The sequence below is a fragment of the Ipomoea nil genome, unplaced genomic scaffold, assembly GCF_001879475.1.
Source record: "Ipomoea nil cultivar Tokyo-kokei standard unplaced genomic scaffold, Asagao_1.1 scaffold2845, whole genome shotgun sequence".
Taxonomy (NCBI): Eukaryota; Viridiplantae; Streptophyta; class Magnoliopsida; order Solanales; family Convolvulaceae; genus Ipomoea; species Ipomoea nil.
The window spans coordinates 4,001,803-4,017,028 of NW_017619273.1; the positions used below are offsets into that span (position 1 = coordinate 4,001,803).

Sequence of the window (15,226 nt, forward strand, 5' to 3'; positions counted from 1 at the left end):
TCTCGTCACAAACACCTTCCAAAAGCCACATAGATTACATAGTATAAAAAAAAGGAATGAGTCATTTTCATTTTGGTCCTAGACCTATAGGGGCGTGGACAATTTTCATCATTTATAATAAAAATTGACAATTAATAGCCACACTTATGGGTCATTAGACATTTTTGGTATTCCGTCTTGAAATCCGTTGACCGTCTAATTGAAGGGCAAAGTTGTCTTTTTATGTTCTCTTCTTCTAATCCTAGACTTCTAATCTTAGACGAAGCTATACTCAATCCTGGACACGCGACGAGCTCTGCCAATTCAGAGACCACCGCGAGAACCAGATGTTTGCTCCAGCCACCATTGCACGGTTTCTCACCAAAATTCTTTTGCAATCATCTTCAGAATCGAATCAGGATTGTGTTTGCATTTAGGGATCCAATTTGTATTTCCCCCAAAATGCGAAGACTCGCATGAAACTCTGCCCTAATCGCCTCAATCGCAGGCCGATTTTTCCCAAATCGCCCTACTACAGTCAAATTCCTCCCGATTTCAGCCTTCAAATTCCATTCCACCTCTGTAAACTTGACTACCGCTCTAGATTCAATCCTCTCCTCACGATCGCAAATCGAAGGAGTATCGCAACCAGTCTGAGCAAATTTCTCTGAACATCCCCCAATTGGAGAAGCATTCTGGCCATGCAACCACGATTTTACTGGAAAACCTTCAATCGACCGCTTCTGATTAATGAACGCACCTCTGTTTCCAGATCGGAGTTTCATGCCTCCTCGCTCTCGCAACTCGGACGCGATTTCTGGAAAGAGAATACAATCCGGCAGTTGATCACTCAATAGATCGTCAATTTGATGCATTTGAGTATCGATCTGGCCTCCTGGAAGCATCGTAAATGAATCTGCCATTTTTCCGATTTTCGGCGAGTCAACCACCGTAAAAAAGTTGACCGTCTAATAGTGTACAACTTCGTTTAAGATTAGAAGACGACATCATAAAAAGACAATTTTGCCCTTCAATTAGACGGTCAACAGACGAATTTCAAGACGGAGGACCAAAAGTGTCTAATGACCAATAAGTGTGGCTATTAATTGGCAATTTTTTTTTATGGGGATGAAAACTGTCCACGCCCCTTTAAGCCTAGGACCAAAAATGGAAATGACTCAAAAGGAATACTAGAGAGAACACTTTAGGCTACCACGTGTCTTCTAGCGAATGAGAGCATCTTCGCCTTCCAGCCCTCGAGTCTACCTTTTATCCTATCCATAACTTGAGACAACAAATCTCTATTAACCCGGTTGTGGATAGCACGAACCCCATATACTTCCTAAGATTTTCAGTCTTGCATATACCAAGATCTTGGGTGATACTCTGGGCTTTCTATTCATCGACATTCTTGGAGAAGAAAACCTGTGACTTATGGAGATTCACCCTTTGCCCCGAAGCATTGTAGAAGCATTGAAGGCATTGCTTCACCACCTTGACCTGTTTTTTCGAGACTTCTACAAACAAAATACGGACGTCAGCAAAAAAGAGGTGTGAAAGTGTAGGACCGTACCTAGATCATTTGATCCCACGCCAAGTTCCTGCTTCAATGGCGTCCTTGATGATGTGACTAAGCCTCTCCATGCACAAGATAAAAATATACGGGGATATCGAGTCTCCCTATCTTATTCCCCTATTCGGCTTAATCTAGTCAAGGTGTTCCCCATTCCATATGATGGCTAATCTAGTCGTTTCAATGCAGTGCATGATCCCTTGGATCCATCTGTGTTCGAAGCCAACGGCCTTAAGAGTATCCTCGATGAAATGCCAGGAAATACGGTCATACGCTTTTTCAAGATCAATATTGATGTCCATTTGACCAACAACTCTCGTCTTCTTCTTCATGGAATGAAGAGTTCCTTAGAAGATGACTATGTTGTCCGTTATTTGTCTATCTGGAATCCAATAGTCTGATGAATGATGTCTTTAATTCTGTTAGTAATAACCTTGTATGCCACATTGCATAGGTTGATCGGACGAAAATGAGAGGGTTTGTCCGGATGATTGGTTTTGGGGACAAGGGCAACTAAGGTGTCATTAAGACCCTCAGATAATGTGCCTTTGCTCATGAAATCTTGTGTGTGTTTGACCAGAGATTTGCCCATAATGTTCCACGATTTTTGGTAAAACTCCGCGTGGAAGCCATCCGATCCCGGGGCTTGGTAAGGTTCCATATCAAAAAGCGCACCTTTGACTTCATCGATAGTACACTCTCTGTAAATGTCATTCCCAGACTCATGTCTCCGGATTGATCATGGGAAAAAGATTGGGAAGATCAATGGTTGACTTAGGCCCTTCCTCCTCAGTAAAAGGGCTGACAAAGAAGTTTCTCACCATGGTCTTTAAAAGCTCCTTATCCATAACCCGGTTACCTTCCTCATTGATCAGATTGGTGCAGTTCTTCCTCATCCTTCAGATTACATGGACTCCATAATTAGTATAATATTAATTAATTAAGAATAATATATACTCTTTAATTACCATATAGTAATCATAATAAAACGACCTCATTGGAATTAATGATAAATTTTCCTACCCATATAAAAAATTAAACATACACATATAATTGTGGGTAATTAAAGGAAAATAAACATACACATTCATAATTAAAAGAAAAATAAACGGGCTCATATTACCAACCTGTATTTAACACTTTAATCTTACTATGGTAATTAAACATAGAAATTTCCTTCATTTGATAATAGTATATTTTTGTTATTTAAAATAATATGGATTAGCCATGCTCTTCCTTTTATTTTTTGTTTAGACTTTTCCTAATATAATTTTTATATTAAATAATCAATTTCAACACTAATATACAAATCTTATAATTTAAAATAAATGTACACTTTTAAATATTATAATTGTTTATAATTTCATCATTACTTTTATTATTTAAATATATAATAAAAATATTTGTCCGTGCATCGCACGAGTAATTTACTAGTATTGCTATAAAGAAACAAACTAGTGTGGAGGGAAAATAAAACTGAAAAGGATAGCAATATTGTCAAATGAAATTAAAGTGGGTAACACTTGTGTGATACCGTCTCACTGGTCTCAATCCGTGAGACGGGTCGAATCTTTGATTAATGAGTCAAGTCTTTGATTAATGAGTCGGATCTTTGACATCATTAATCAAAGATCCGACCCGTCTCACACTAGTTTTTGTCAATTGAAGTGTAATTAAAATGATACATACATTATGGTTCACACTGCTACATAGACCGTGATCCATATTAAAATTTGCCGTGAACTAGCAATCGTTATGTTGTGGAACTGTGTCCACCTTGCAAGGTGGACACGATTCTATGTTCATAATTATTGAACTATATGTTCGTAATTATAAAGTTATATATTCATAATTTTTGAACTTCATATTGATAATTATTGAACTCTATATTCATAATTACAGAACACTATGTTCATAATTACTGAACTATATGTTCATAATTATAAAGCTATATATTCATACTTTTTGAACTTCATATTCACAATTATTGAATCTCTATTTCATAATTACAAAACTATATGTTCATAATTTTTGAGCTATATATTCATAATTATGAACAGTTTTGAAACCGTGTCCACCTTGCAAAGTGGACACAACTCCACAACATAAATTGCTCATTTTGCCGTGAATTAGGGCAATTTATATCGTGCACCAGGGCGCACATTGTATTATGCGCCCTGGTGCAAAATGACATTGTTTTGTACTTTTTTTTTTATAATTTCGCTTTCCGTGTGTAGGCTGTTAACTTCTTTAAAAAAAATTCTCATGTTTCGAAAATGTACGTAATTGTATAATAGCATGTACATAATTGTATAACAAAATACACATACTCTTTTTTGAAAAGATAATACACATAATCTAACATAAAACATAATACACATAAACTCTTAACATAATACACATAAATTCCATGTTTCAAATGTACATAATTGTATAACATAATGTATATAATGGTATAACATTATGTACATAATTATATAACATAATATATATACACTCTGTCGCGTCAACTTCCCACAGAACTTAAAAAAACGACGTTGTTTTGAGATGTGCGAAGTGCACAGTGCTATGTGGTGTACGGTATAATGATTGGTGAAGAGTTAATTCCACCAAAGGTCCATTGTCTTTGGTGGCAATTCCAAATTTAGTCCCAGACTATCGTTTTTGTAATTTTACATCGCAGAATATCATTTTTTGGACACTTTTAGTCTTTATTATGACTTTTTTTTTAAAAAATTTTTAGTAAGGGTATTTTTGTCTATTCATATTTCTCTTTTGTTATTTTTTCGGTTTCAACAGGTTTAATTCGTTTAGAACTTTAGGGAACCTCTGATTTTTAGTAACCATCTTTTTCAACTGATTTTTAGTAAAGTTCTAAACTAATTAAATTGGTTAAAACCGGAATGTGAGACTAAAAGAACTAAAAGTGTTCAAAAAATGATAATCTGAAATGTAAATGACTAAAACGATAATGTGAGACTAAATTTAGAATTGTCACAAAAAATAAGGAACATATAATGGAATTAACTCATGGGTGAACTAGATATTGGGCTGATCAGTTTCAGGTACGGATCAAACAGGGCAGAAAGTAATGGTCATTGCCGCATTGGGGAGGATATACAATCCGGCCCGGACCAATGGATACCCGAACAAGACTTTGAAACTTGAAAGTTTGATCCGAATCCGACCCGTCCCCACCCCTAACTTAACCACTGGGCAAGGAATATGTACACTATATATGTACGCACACTTGATACAACTTCATTTTCAGTTTTCACACACCGATACATATAGTTTGAAATTGGATGGAGCTCCTTCGATCGAATCTCTCCCGAGTTCGGATTCCAGAGCCTACAACTCGAATCTACAAGCATGAATGCTGCGTCTCCTTCGATACTCCGGTAATTCATACATACCGTTTGATCTAACAGTATGCATTTACTGCTTTCTTCGCTTTTGGTTCTGTGTTTATATTTGCTAGCCTATTCGTCTTTGGTTTATAGTTTGATTTTTTCATTTCCAGTTAGAACTTCTTTGCTTTTTGTTTTTGCTTTCGTTCTTGATATCGATGATTGTAATTCTTGACTTTACTTCATTTTGAGCTTGTTAGGGTTTATCAGTTACGGAGTATCAATTATGTTTGGAACGCAACTGTTAATTTTTCAAAGTTGTTTCAAAATAATGTTGCCTGTTTACTAAGTTGTAAAGCTACTGCTCTTCTGTTGTACTACTGCAAATTATTATGAACATATTTTACTCTCTAATGCTACTGATTGAAGTCATTATTTGCTACTGATCTGGTGTGATGAAGCCTGGTATATATGATGTTTTGATGGTGTTTAATTGTTACATTTTACAGAAATCTGAGGGTGGACTGTTTGTTGACATGAGCACTTTTTTAGCATTTGGAAAGGAGTATGTAGGTTGGAACTATGAAAAGACTGGAAACCCAGTTTATTTGCATATAAAGCAGACCGTGAAGGCAGTTGATGAAGATAGACCTTCCAAGAAACCAACTCTTTTGGCTATAGGTAGGTTAAGCTTGTAATGTAGATTGAGCAGTGCAGTGGTAGTAGGTTTCAAAATTCAATTACAGTGTTACTTAATTTTCTATACTTTGATGTTTGTAGATATCTATCCCTTGTGAAATTCTGGTGGCAATTATATAAGCCGCTAGGTGTAAGCCATCTATATCGTAGCATTTTGTCTTCTATTGATGTGTTAGCCAAACTTATGTATATGTGTTCCTAGATGCGCTATATGCTCATTTTTCATGATTGTAAGCATGTGCTTCTTACACATATATGAGGATGGCTTACACTAACACTATTTGGTTTGGCAATCTTGTGGTGAAGAAATAGGGTATTTATAATGTTTAATGTAATCGATCCCCTTCTTTATTTTATGATTTCTTTGATTGTTGAGGGCTGGGGGATAAAGGAGGCTGTTGGTTTAGGTGGTCCAACTGAAAACTGCTGTACTTTAGCTTTGGAATTCCTTCATTTTCTGTGACTGAATGGCTGAGGACTAAATTTCATGTGGCACAACCTTTAGTCATTGAACTTACGTGAGTAGGCACCTGAGGTCATTCCAGGAGATGAAAGTTTAAAATATGAACAGCTTCTTTTTGTTTTCTAATTCATATGGAAAATGAAAGCCTGCATCTCCGATCTTCTGTAAATTGAGAACTTATTAATGTATTATTGACTTCATGAAGGACTTTTTGCTATTTGATGGTTATAGGATCATAAACTATTGTTGCAATGCATTATATCATGCCCAGTTCAGAGGGCTGTGTTTGGCTTGGGCCAGCATTTTGTTACTTACTATATCTCAGATTTTCCCATCAAATAAGTGTTCCATTAATATTGATAGTCCATCTTGTTTGTGTGTTTGTCTTTCTAGGTCTTGAAGGTGGTTTTGATAACAATGAACCTGAGTATGATGAGAGCTATCAAATAGTCTTATTGCCAGATTATTTGACTCTTCCATTTCCTTCAGTTGAGTTGCCAGAGAAGGTGAGTATCCCCTTTTCTAATTGTTACACGTGTGGAAATGTGTCATGCAAAAAGTGTCTTGTTTTCTAGAGTGACATTTGGGTTTTGCTGCTATATAAAATTACAGATAAGGTTGGCTGTTGATGCTATTTTATTGGCTGAGAGTGCTGAGAGGAAAGAGCAAGTTGCTGCCTGGACAGCTGATAAGAAACTGACCAGTAAATATGCCATGGAACTAGTACAGCTTGACAATGGTGTTGTTGTTCCTCCATCAGGGTGGAAGTGTTCCAAATGTGATAAGACTGAAAATCTTTGGCTGAATCTAACTGATGGGACAATCCTTTGTGGTAGGAGAAATTGGGACGGAAGTGGTGGTAATGACCATGCTGTTAACCATTACAGAGAAACTGGTTATCCTCTAGCAGTCAAGCTTGGAACAATAACAGCTGATTTAGAGGGAGCAGGTAATGCGATCTTAAATCATAGAGATAACATTATAGGTTTGTTTACCCTTCTTGGGCATGTAACATTGGACAGTTGGGTGAGAAATAGTGTGAATGAGAAGTGTCCCCAAATAATGTGGCCTTGAAGCTACATGTATTGGATATTCTAAACCCAATAGGGAACACACGTTTCATTTATCTATATCTGTTTTTGAGTTAAATGTACTGCTCATGAGTTCTATATTTTGGCAGCTCAGATGTTTATTCTTATCCGGAAGACGATAGTGTCGTGGACCCACTTTTAGCACAACATCTTGCTCACTTTGGTATTGATTTTTCCTCATTACAGAAGGTCAGTACCCTTGTTGTTTGAGAAAGCTCTATATGAAATTCTAGGCGCTCAGAAAATTCTGCTTGATGTGTTGCTATATTATGTTCATGGTGTTTACAAAATCCAACTGTGAACCTATGGGTTGTGAATTTCTTTGTGTTGTCTGTTTTACTCTGCCTCCTTAAATCTTGTCTCTTAAAGCTATTGTCCATTTGCAATTTGAATCTGCTGCCATATCTTTTTTTGTACTGTGATGAGTCCAAAGTAGCTGATTGATTACTTTTTTCCTTTATCACTTTCTCTTGTAAAGACTGAAATGACAACTGCTGAAAGAGAACTTGATCAAAACTTCAACTTTGACTGGAACCGGATTCAAGAAACTGGACAGGATGTTGAACCACTTTTTGGACCAGGATATACAGGACTTGTCAATCTTGGCAACAGGTATTGCTAGTTTTGTTTAGCGTGTTTCCCTAAATTTTTATTGTAACCACAACTAAGGGGGCGTTTGGTTCAAACATTGGAATCGGAGTCATAATTTGAATTAAATACTTGGTAATTGTAATGGGTCTAAGTAGACAAAGTCTTTTTGTTTGGTAGTAAATAGGAATTGGAATCAAAATAAATAAGTAATTAAAATAAAAATAAATAAAATATTAAAATATATATTGCATATATACACACATATCAAGTTCCATATTGAATGCATGAACAATGATTTATTTATTTATTTTTCTTCATTTTTTTTTTCTATTGTTCAAAAGTAGGGGAGGGAAATGGTGATGGGCTTTATGAGTACTAAAGGATTTGAAACCAATAGTAGGACAACAAAAGTAGGCAAACAAACAATGGTAATGTCGTAATGAGTATCAAATCCAAGAGTACCAAAGTCCCCAACCAAACGCCACCTTAATTGGGACTAAGGCTTAGTTGAGCTTTCTATCAATTGTTTATACTTCTTTCATCTTTCTAATATATTTTTTAATCTTCCCTGGCAGTTGCTATTTGGCTGCAACAATGCAAGTTGTGTTCTCAACACGTTTATTTTGTACCCGGTAAGTTTTTCCCTCCAATTTAATATGCATTAGTCAGCTCCATATTTAGAATAATATTGCTCTTAATTTCTTTTAGGTACTTGTTGGAACAGAGTCTTGCTTTTCATTTTTGGATTTACCATTTTGTGTAATCTCTATTAGGTACTTTCTAGAACAGAGTCTGAAAACAGCTTTTACTATGGCTCCTGCTGATCCAACTGTAGACCTTAACATGCAGCTGTAAGTTTTAGCTTATAGTTCTATAATGAACATTCATTTCCAGGAATGTTAATTGTGGTTCCTTGTAATTGGCCTCTTTATTCCTCTGTTTAACATATATTTTTAGCACATGATTAGATTAGATCACAAAGTTCTAGAAATATTAAATATTTCATTGTTAGTTCTATGGGGCTGTCTTTGACATTTTCCCTTTATTTGTCAGTACAAAACTTGCCCATGGCTTGCTTTCTGGTAAATACTCAGTTCCGGGTACAGAGGTATGTATGGTGCACAATCATTTCCTTCAGGCATTATTCCTCTCTTTTGCTATTAACAGAATTTTAAGTTTCCGGAAAGATTATACTGCAAATACTCAAAAGTCTAGTTTAAGACCGCTAAGCTTTTTGACTTAACTTCTTTGTCCTGATAAGTAAAAGGAATAATTAAACGGTACCAAGGGTCTACCACCCAAAAATAATGGCCAGAAAAAAGAGGCACAACACAGGCCTTTACAAGTTTGAATCTATCTAAACCTCCCAACAAAAGTGAGTAGTGTGATTAGGATACTCCTCTTGTAACCCAAAGAAAAGGGTGCCACCTAACAGATATGGTAGTGAAAAAAGTGGTGCAACACAGGTCTTTACAAGTTTGAAACAATCTAAGCACTCATCAAAAGAGACTGGTTAGGATACTCCCCATGTAACCAAAGGATAAGGTAGTACCCAAAAAACATCATTTAATTTTCGAAGGTCATTTTAATTCCTTCGAAACATGGAGATAGGAGCTGCACAAATAAATCTTTCTGACTGACTGAACTGATATATTCCACTTTCTTAGCTATTTGCATATCCATATATTATCACAAAGACTTGGGACATGTTATAGAACTTCACAACAAAGCAAGTCATGCTCCAATGATGTGTTTTGACATCCTTTTACACTGTTATCTTTTTCTCATATTCCAGAAACTGGAGGGTATTCGTCCTCGTATGTTCAAGTCAGTTATTGCTGCAAGCCATCCTGATTTTTCAACTATGAGACAACAGGTATGTTCACATGCTTGGACATTTAGAACTAGTTTGAATTTTTATTTAGTAAGAATGCCGAGTTCATAGAACTGGTACCTGCCATTATATAGCATAATGAGAGTTTCTTTTAGCTGTGGATGAGCAGATGATCACAAACTTGTAGTTTTGTTGTCATTTTGTCCCTGCATTTATTCACACTTCATTTATCTTATAGTAAATTGAAAATAAGCAAGGCACTTGTTGCTTTCTATTAATTCAGTAATTACTATCAAAACATACTTATCCCTATACGTATGTGGTAAATGAATAATAATTATTTCATCCCCGTGCTTGATAATATATTGTAAGAATTGCATTCATAATGCAGTACATTTTTTGTTAATCTGTATATAAACAGTAGTTGAAATGATGTACGCTTTATGTGGTTGATTCAAATATTCAATTTCTAGTCAATATGCTTCATTGTCCTTGCAACTCTCTAGGTTTTTATATGATTTAAAAAACATTATTGCTTATTACTACTCTGTATTAGATTATTACTGTAGTTGGTTGACAATGATTTGCGTATAGGATGCTTTGGAGTTTTTCCTGCATTTTATTGATCAAGTAGAACGAATGAATTCTGGGAACTCTAAGATTGATCCTTCAAGGAGTTTCAAATTTGGTATTGAAGAACGTATACAATGTCCATCTGGTAAAGTGGCTTACAACAAAAGGAATGACTACATCCTCTCACTAAATATTCCTCTGGACAAGGCTATTAACAAAAGTGAGTGCTCTATCTTTCTTATTGCAAAATATTCCGTCTTTATTCTTATATTTCATGTTCTGGCATTTTAGAAGAGCTTGAAGAGTTTCAAAAGTCAAAGGCTGAGAAGGCTGCAGAAGGAAAGGAAATGTAAGTTCTGACAAGCATAGAATGTGTTTCCATTTTGTGTCTTTCTTACTAAACATACTGAATTCTCTCAGGCCAGCTGATGAAATTGTTCGCCCAAGGGTGCCTTTGAAGGATTGCCTAGACTGCTTTTCATCTCCAGAAGAGATTCATGATTTTTACAGCTCTGCTTTAAAGACAAGAACAACAGCAACCAAGTGAGCATTTAACTCTACTTTTTATTAAGCCTTGATTGAGTTCACTTGGGCTATCATAGCTAGTTCAAGACTGCTTCATGAATTAGTGAAGCTAATAGAAGTTAATTCAATTGCACATCATGGTGTTGTTTTGATGGTTGTCTTTGCTTGTGTTTCTCATAGAACTGCTGGGTTGACTTCCTTCCCTGATTATCTGGTCTTGCACATGCGGAAATTTGTCATGGAGGAAGGATGGGTACCTAAGAAACTAGGTATGTCTTTCTTCTGGTGCTATCTACGTCTTTAATTGGCAGGATTTAATTTTTGTTATTTTTCTGGTTTGCCTTTCTAGATGTTTATATTGATGTCCCTGACACCATAGACATAAGTGATATGCGTAGCAGGGGCCTTCAACCTGGAGAAGAGCTATTACCTGAAGGCGGTATGTTTTGCTTTTGATATTCCTGAAGTTCACTGCTAAATGAAATATTTTCCTTTGCTATCTTCTTCTGTTAATATATTCTACATCTAATCAGCTAAATAGAAAATTTTGATTCTTGCATGCGTTAACGTTAAAGAAACTTTTTCAAAGAGCATATGAAATTGTATGATGTAAAGTTAGGGTATTTTACATTGGTAATGGTGTTTTTACTATTTTGTTAACATTTGTATGATAGATCATTGGTATCTGAAATTTGCTACAATTAGTGGCAAACTCAAAATTGGTTGTTGACTTCAAAATTGGCTTATTGAGTTATTGCAAATCTGTTAGATTTTGGGTTAAAATGGGCAGAAGTAGGTTGGATTGAAGGGATTGTTTTTCCTTGTAGTTCTGTAAGCCCTCTCTTTTAGTTATCTTTATATCAAGTCGATTATTTTTCCCACATTCAAAACCATAATTCATAATTGAAGATGAGATGTGTTGGGGAATTAGGGTTTGAAATTAGTGAAATGAGGAAGAACTTGGATGTGAAGAGGAATAAAAGAAAAGGCAAAGTAAATTATATAAATACTCTTCATCCCACTATACTTCTGTCTATTTTAAACTTAAAATCTTACAAGACTAAAGAAAATTTGATATTGTGGATTAATTTTTGGAATGCTAGTGTAGTAAAGGGACCAAAAGTGAACTTTTCTCTTTTGCAATCTTTGATAGAGAATATTCAACATATTGAAGTTTAATATTTAACATTTGACATTTGTTGTTTATGTTGGATAGGTGCTGGGGATTCTGAGGAACAAAAACTTCTAGCTGATGAGGGTATTGTTACCCAACTTATGTCAATGGGATTTAGCTCTCTTCATTGTCAAAAGGCTGCTATCAATACCTCCAATACTGGAGTGGAAGCTGCAATGAACTGGTTGCTTGCTCACATGGATGATCCAGGTATTTTACTTTGAATATATAGCCATCTTAAGTTCAAGTCAGACCCGTTTTCTCATAATTGAAGTGCATTTGTATTCAATTTTCTTTGCAGACATTGATGCTCCAATTTCCCAAGTAGGAAAAAATGTTGATATTGATCAATCACAAGTTGATACATTGGTTTCCTTTGGTTTTCATGAGGACCTTGCTAGGAAGGCACTGAAAGCATCGGTATGATACACAGATTGTTTTTATTTTGTTTCCTGGTTTTGGGAAGTATACAAATACCATGACTTCAATTCTTTGTTAGGCGCTTTCCATTTGTTAAATACTTAAACATCTCCTTTTATAAATATATTATTTGACAGGGTGGTGACATTGAGAAAGCAACTGATTGGATATTTAACAATCCCGGTGCTTCCGAGACATCAGATATGGACACATCATGTAGTGATGGAACTTCAGTCGATGCTGCACTACCTGATGGTGGAGGAAGTTAGTCTATTACCCTCTTCTTTCAACCTTTGGTTATTTGTTAGTCTTATTAATATCTGAGAACCATGTTTTCCTTTTACTTGAACACAGGGTATAGGCTGATTGGACTAGTGAGCCATATTGGTACCTCAACCCAATGTGGTCATTACGTTGCTCATATCTATAAAGATGGTAGATGGGTAATTTTCAATGATGAGAAAGTTGGGGTCTCAAAGAATCCCCCCCTGGACATGGGATACCTGTACTTTTTTGAGAGACTCAGTGATTGAATGATGATGGAGGATTAGAGGTTAAACAAGTTGATAGCAGAGGGGATAGTAGAGGCCTAGAGGGTGGACATTGGTTCTGTTAATCATTGTGATACATGAAGTTAGATCAAAGTACTTAGTCACTCATTCAACTTCCATCTCAATTCAACTTCCTTGACTTTAATGGGGGGTTCAAATCCCAAAACACAAGCACTTGGCTTTATACTCTTTTGATGTTGTAAAACATATCTGAATGTTTTTTGATGAAGTAATTTTTAGAAAGTTTATTGTGTATGCAGGATTTTTTTATTTTTATTATTTTTTTTGTTTATTTTTTTTTTTTAAAAAAAATACTCCGTAATTGTTGTTATAGGGATTGCATGTGTGTATTTTAGTCTACAAGTATATGCGTCTATATTATCATGACATTTAAGTTGTAATAGAGATGGGAGTTAAGAGGGAAAATTAACTCCACTTTCCATCTCTACCCTTACTTTGGAAGAGGTCGTCTTCTTCATGTTCCCGTATTTAGCGGAGTCCGGCCCTTTGGACTTAGCTCCTGTCTCTTTTTTCCTTTATCTTTTACCTATCATCCTTTTTGTTTTGTTTTGTTTTACCTACTCAATTTGTTTTATTTGCTTGTTTGTTTGTTTTTTTTTTCTTTGCCTTTGTTTTAGCCTCTTATTTCTTGTCTTCTTTTTATTTTGTTCTTTTTAAAATTGTTATAGTTTTTTTTTTTTTTTGATCGTATTGGGAGGGAATTGTTATAGTTAGCAAGACTGCACGAGTGATCACATGAGCGTGTACTTTAGTCTGCACGTATTTAGCTTTGTACATTTTAGATGTTGTAAAATATATTTGAAATCTTTTTTTTTTGACTGAGTAATATTTTGAAAATTTATTGTGTATGCATGTTTTTAAAAAAAAAAAAAAAAATTATTTTTATATATAATTGTTATGGTTAGTAAGAATGTGATCACATGAGCGATTTTAGTTTGCAAATATTTGCATATATGATATTTAAGTTGTAAAAAGATAGAAGTAAAGAGGGAAAATTCTCTCAACTTTCCATCTACCCTCACAAGTAATTTTTAGGTAATTAGTCAAAGGAAAATAACTTTTGTTCTTTTTGTTCTCTGACATTTTTTAGCCCAAGAAAAATGGTTGCCTTTAGATTTGGAGGAGATTGTCTACTCCATATTCCCATAATTAGAGGAGTGTCTCTGGAGACTTAGCTGCCATTTTTTTTTTTTTTTTTAATAAATACCGTCTTAATTTGTTTTGTTTTATTTGTGAACTGTCCACCCTTAGAAATAATTTTTTTGTCCTCCAATCTTTTTCGACTTGAGAAGAGAGAGCTGTCTTCTCTAAATCCCTAGATTTAGAGTCAAGTCTCAGATTTGGATCTTATCTTTTTTTTTTTTTTAATATTTATTTTATTTTTTATTATTGTTTGTTTTCTCAACTTGTTCTTCGTTTCTTCTGTTTCCTTTTTGTCTTTCCTTCCCTTTCTTTGTTTCAGCCTCTAATTTCTTTTATCTTCTTTTTATTTCTATGTTTTTTTTTTTCCCTTTTGTTTCATTTAGTTCTTGAGTTGGTATATCTTTGGTTTGGCATTCCTTGTCGATTATTTTGATTTAATTATATTGGATGATTTGAGAAATTGTATTTTCATTGTTTTATTTAGGATTGATGATTAATGCAGATGGTCACGCAGTACAACCAAATGCAGTACAATTGCAAAAACTATAGCAGTACAAAAGTGGTACAATTCATTATATTGTACTACCAATTAAGTACTTAATCATGCATCTGCTTTTGCGACTATTTAATGTCACAGCCTGTGGTGAAGAACTTAAGATCCAGACATATATGAAGAAGAGTGCTTAAAGACATTATTGAGTGCAGCGTTGATGAGAATGGGAATGGGAATGGGCACGCCAATCTCCTCTCCATTATAATTCTCACCGGCACTGCACTCAACCATGTTTTAAGCTCTCCAGTGTAATACTACATCTCCTCTTATTTTCCACTATTTATTGAGATTTTAAATTTTGATTGATCTAAAAACGTATAGTGAGTCATTGTTTTTATTCATTTTTTATGAGATAAGGATCAAAAAGATCTTCCAACTTTATACCAAAGTGAAATTAAACAGTCAAAATATATAAAAAAAAATGAATTAAACCTAAACTGATTAAAAGTGTGCAATTACTATTTTTAACAAGTTACCAAAAGGTAATCAATTAATTTTGTTTGCTTGGCACATCTACATGGTATTTTATTTAGAAATTAAAAAAAAAAAAAACTTAAAAGGAAATAGTTGTTGGCTTCTCCGTATGACTTCTGTGTTACATTTGAACAGAGAAACTCGTTAGCTTCTCTTCTCCATTCATAGAGAAGCTAGCGAGCTTCTCCTTCCAAATCTGGACAAAGAAGTTC

The 15,226-nt window shown here is 34.8% G+C and overlaps 1 protein-coding gene across 2 annotated transcripts; it reads left to right on the plus strand.

Moving 5' to 3' along the window:
* The first annotated feature begins 4,814 nt into the window (after positions 1-4,814).
* Positions 4,815-13,078, plus strand: LOC109160173 (ubiquitin carboxyl-terminal hydrolase 14). Of its 2 annotated transcripts, none has more exons than XM_019308385.1 (19): positions 4,815-4,953; positions 5,412-5,583; positions 6,458-6,570; positions 6,677-7,013; positions 7,250-7,344; positions 7,634-7,767; positions 8,322-8,378; positions 8,520-8,597; positions 8,800-8,854; positions 9,542-9,622; positions 10,175-10,373; positions 10,448-10,502; positions 10,574-10,696; positions 10,859-10,947; positions 11,028-11,117; positions 11,895-12,062; positions 12,154-12,272; positions 12,410-12,536; positions 12,627-13,078. In XM_019308385.1, the coding sequence occupies exons 1-19, from the start codon at positions 4,858-4,860 to the stop codon at positions 12,803-12,805; spliced, it is 2,367 nt and encodes a 788-aa protein (XP_019163930.1). In that variant the 5' UTR covers positions 4,815-4,857; the 3' UTR covers positions 12,806-13,078. The 2 variants fall into 2 exon arrangements, with proteins under 2 accessions (XP_019163930.1, XP_019163929.1); XM_019308384.1 differs by having other exon boundaries at positions 4,816-4,953; positions 10,445-10,502.
* The last annotated feature ends 2,148 nt before the right edge of the window (positions 13,079-15,226 follow it).

What these genes read in the sequence shown, in the direction of transcription:
- LOC109160173 (XM_019308384.1), top strand. Translation starts at nt 4,858, where the DNA reads ATGGAGCTCCTTCGATCGAATCTCTCCCGAGTTCGGATTCCAGAGCCT. An exon ending in AGCTGATTTAGAGGGAGCAG is followed by an intron (nt 7,014 to 7,249) that starts GTAATGCGATCT and finishes TTGGCAGCTCAG; the next exon opens with ATGTTTATTCTTATCCGGAA. An exon ending in CTTGTCAATCTTGGCAACAG is followed by an intron (nt 7,768 to 8,321) that starts GTATTGCTAGTT and finishes CTTCCCTGGCAG; the next exon opens with TTGCTATTTGGCTGCAACAA.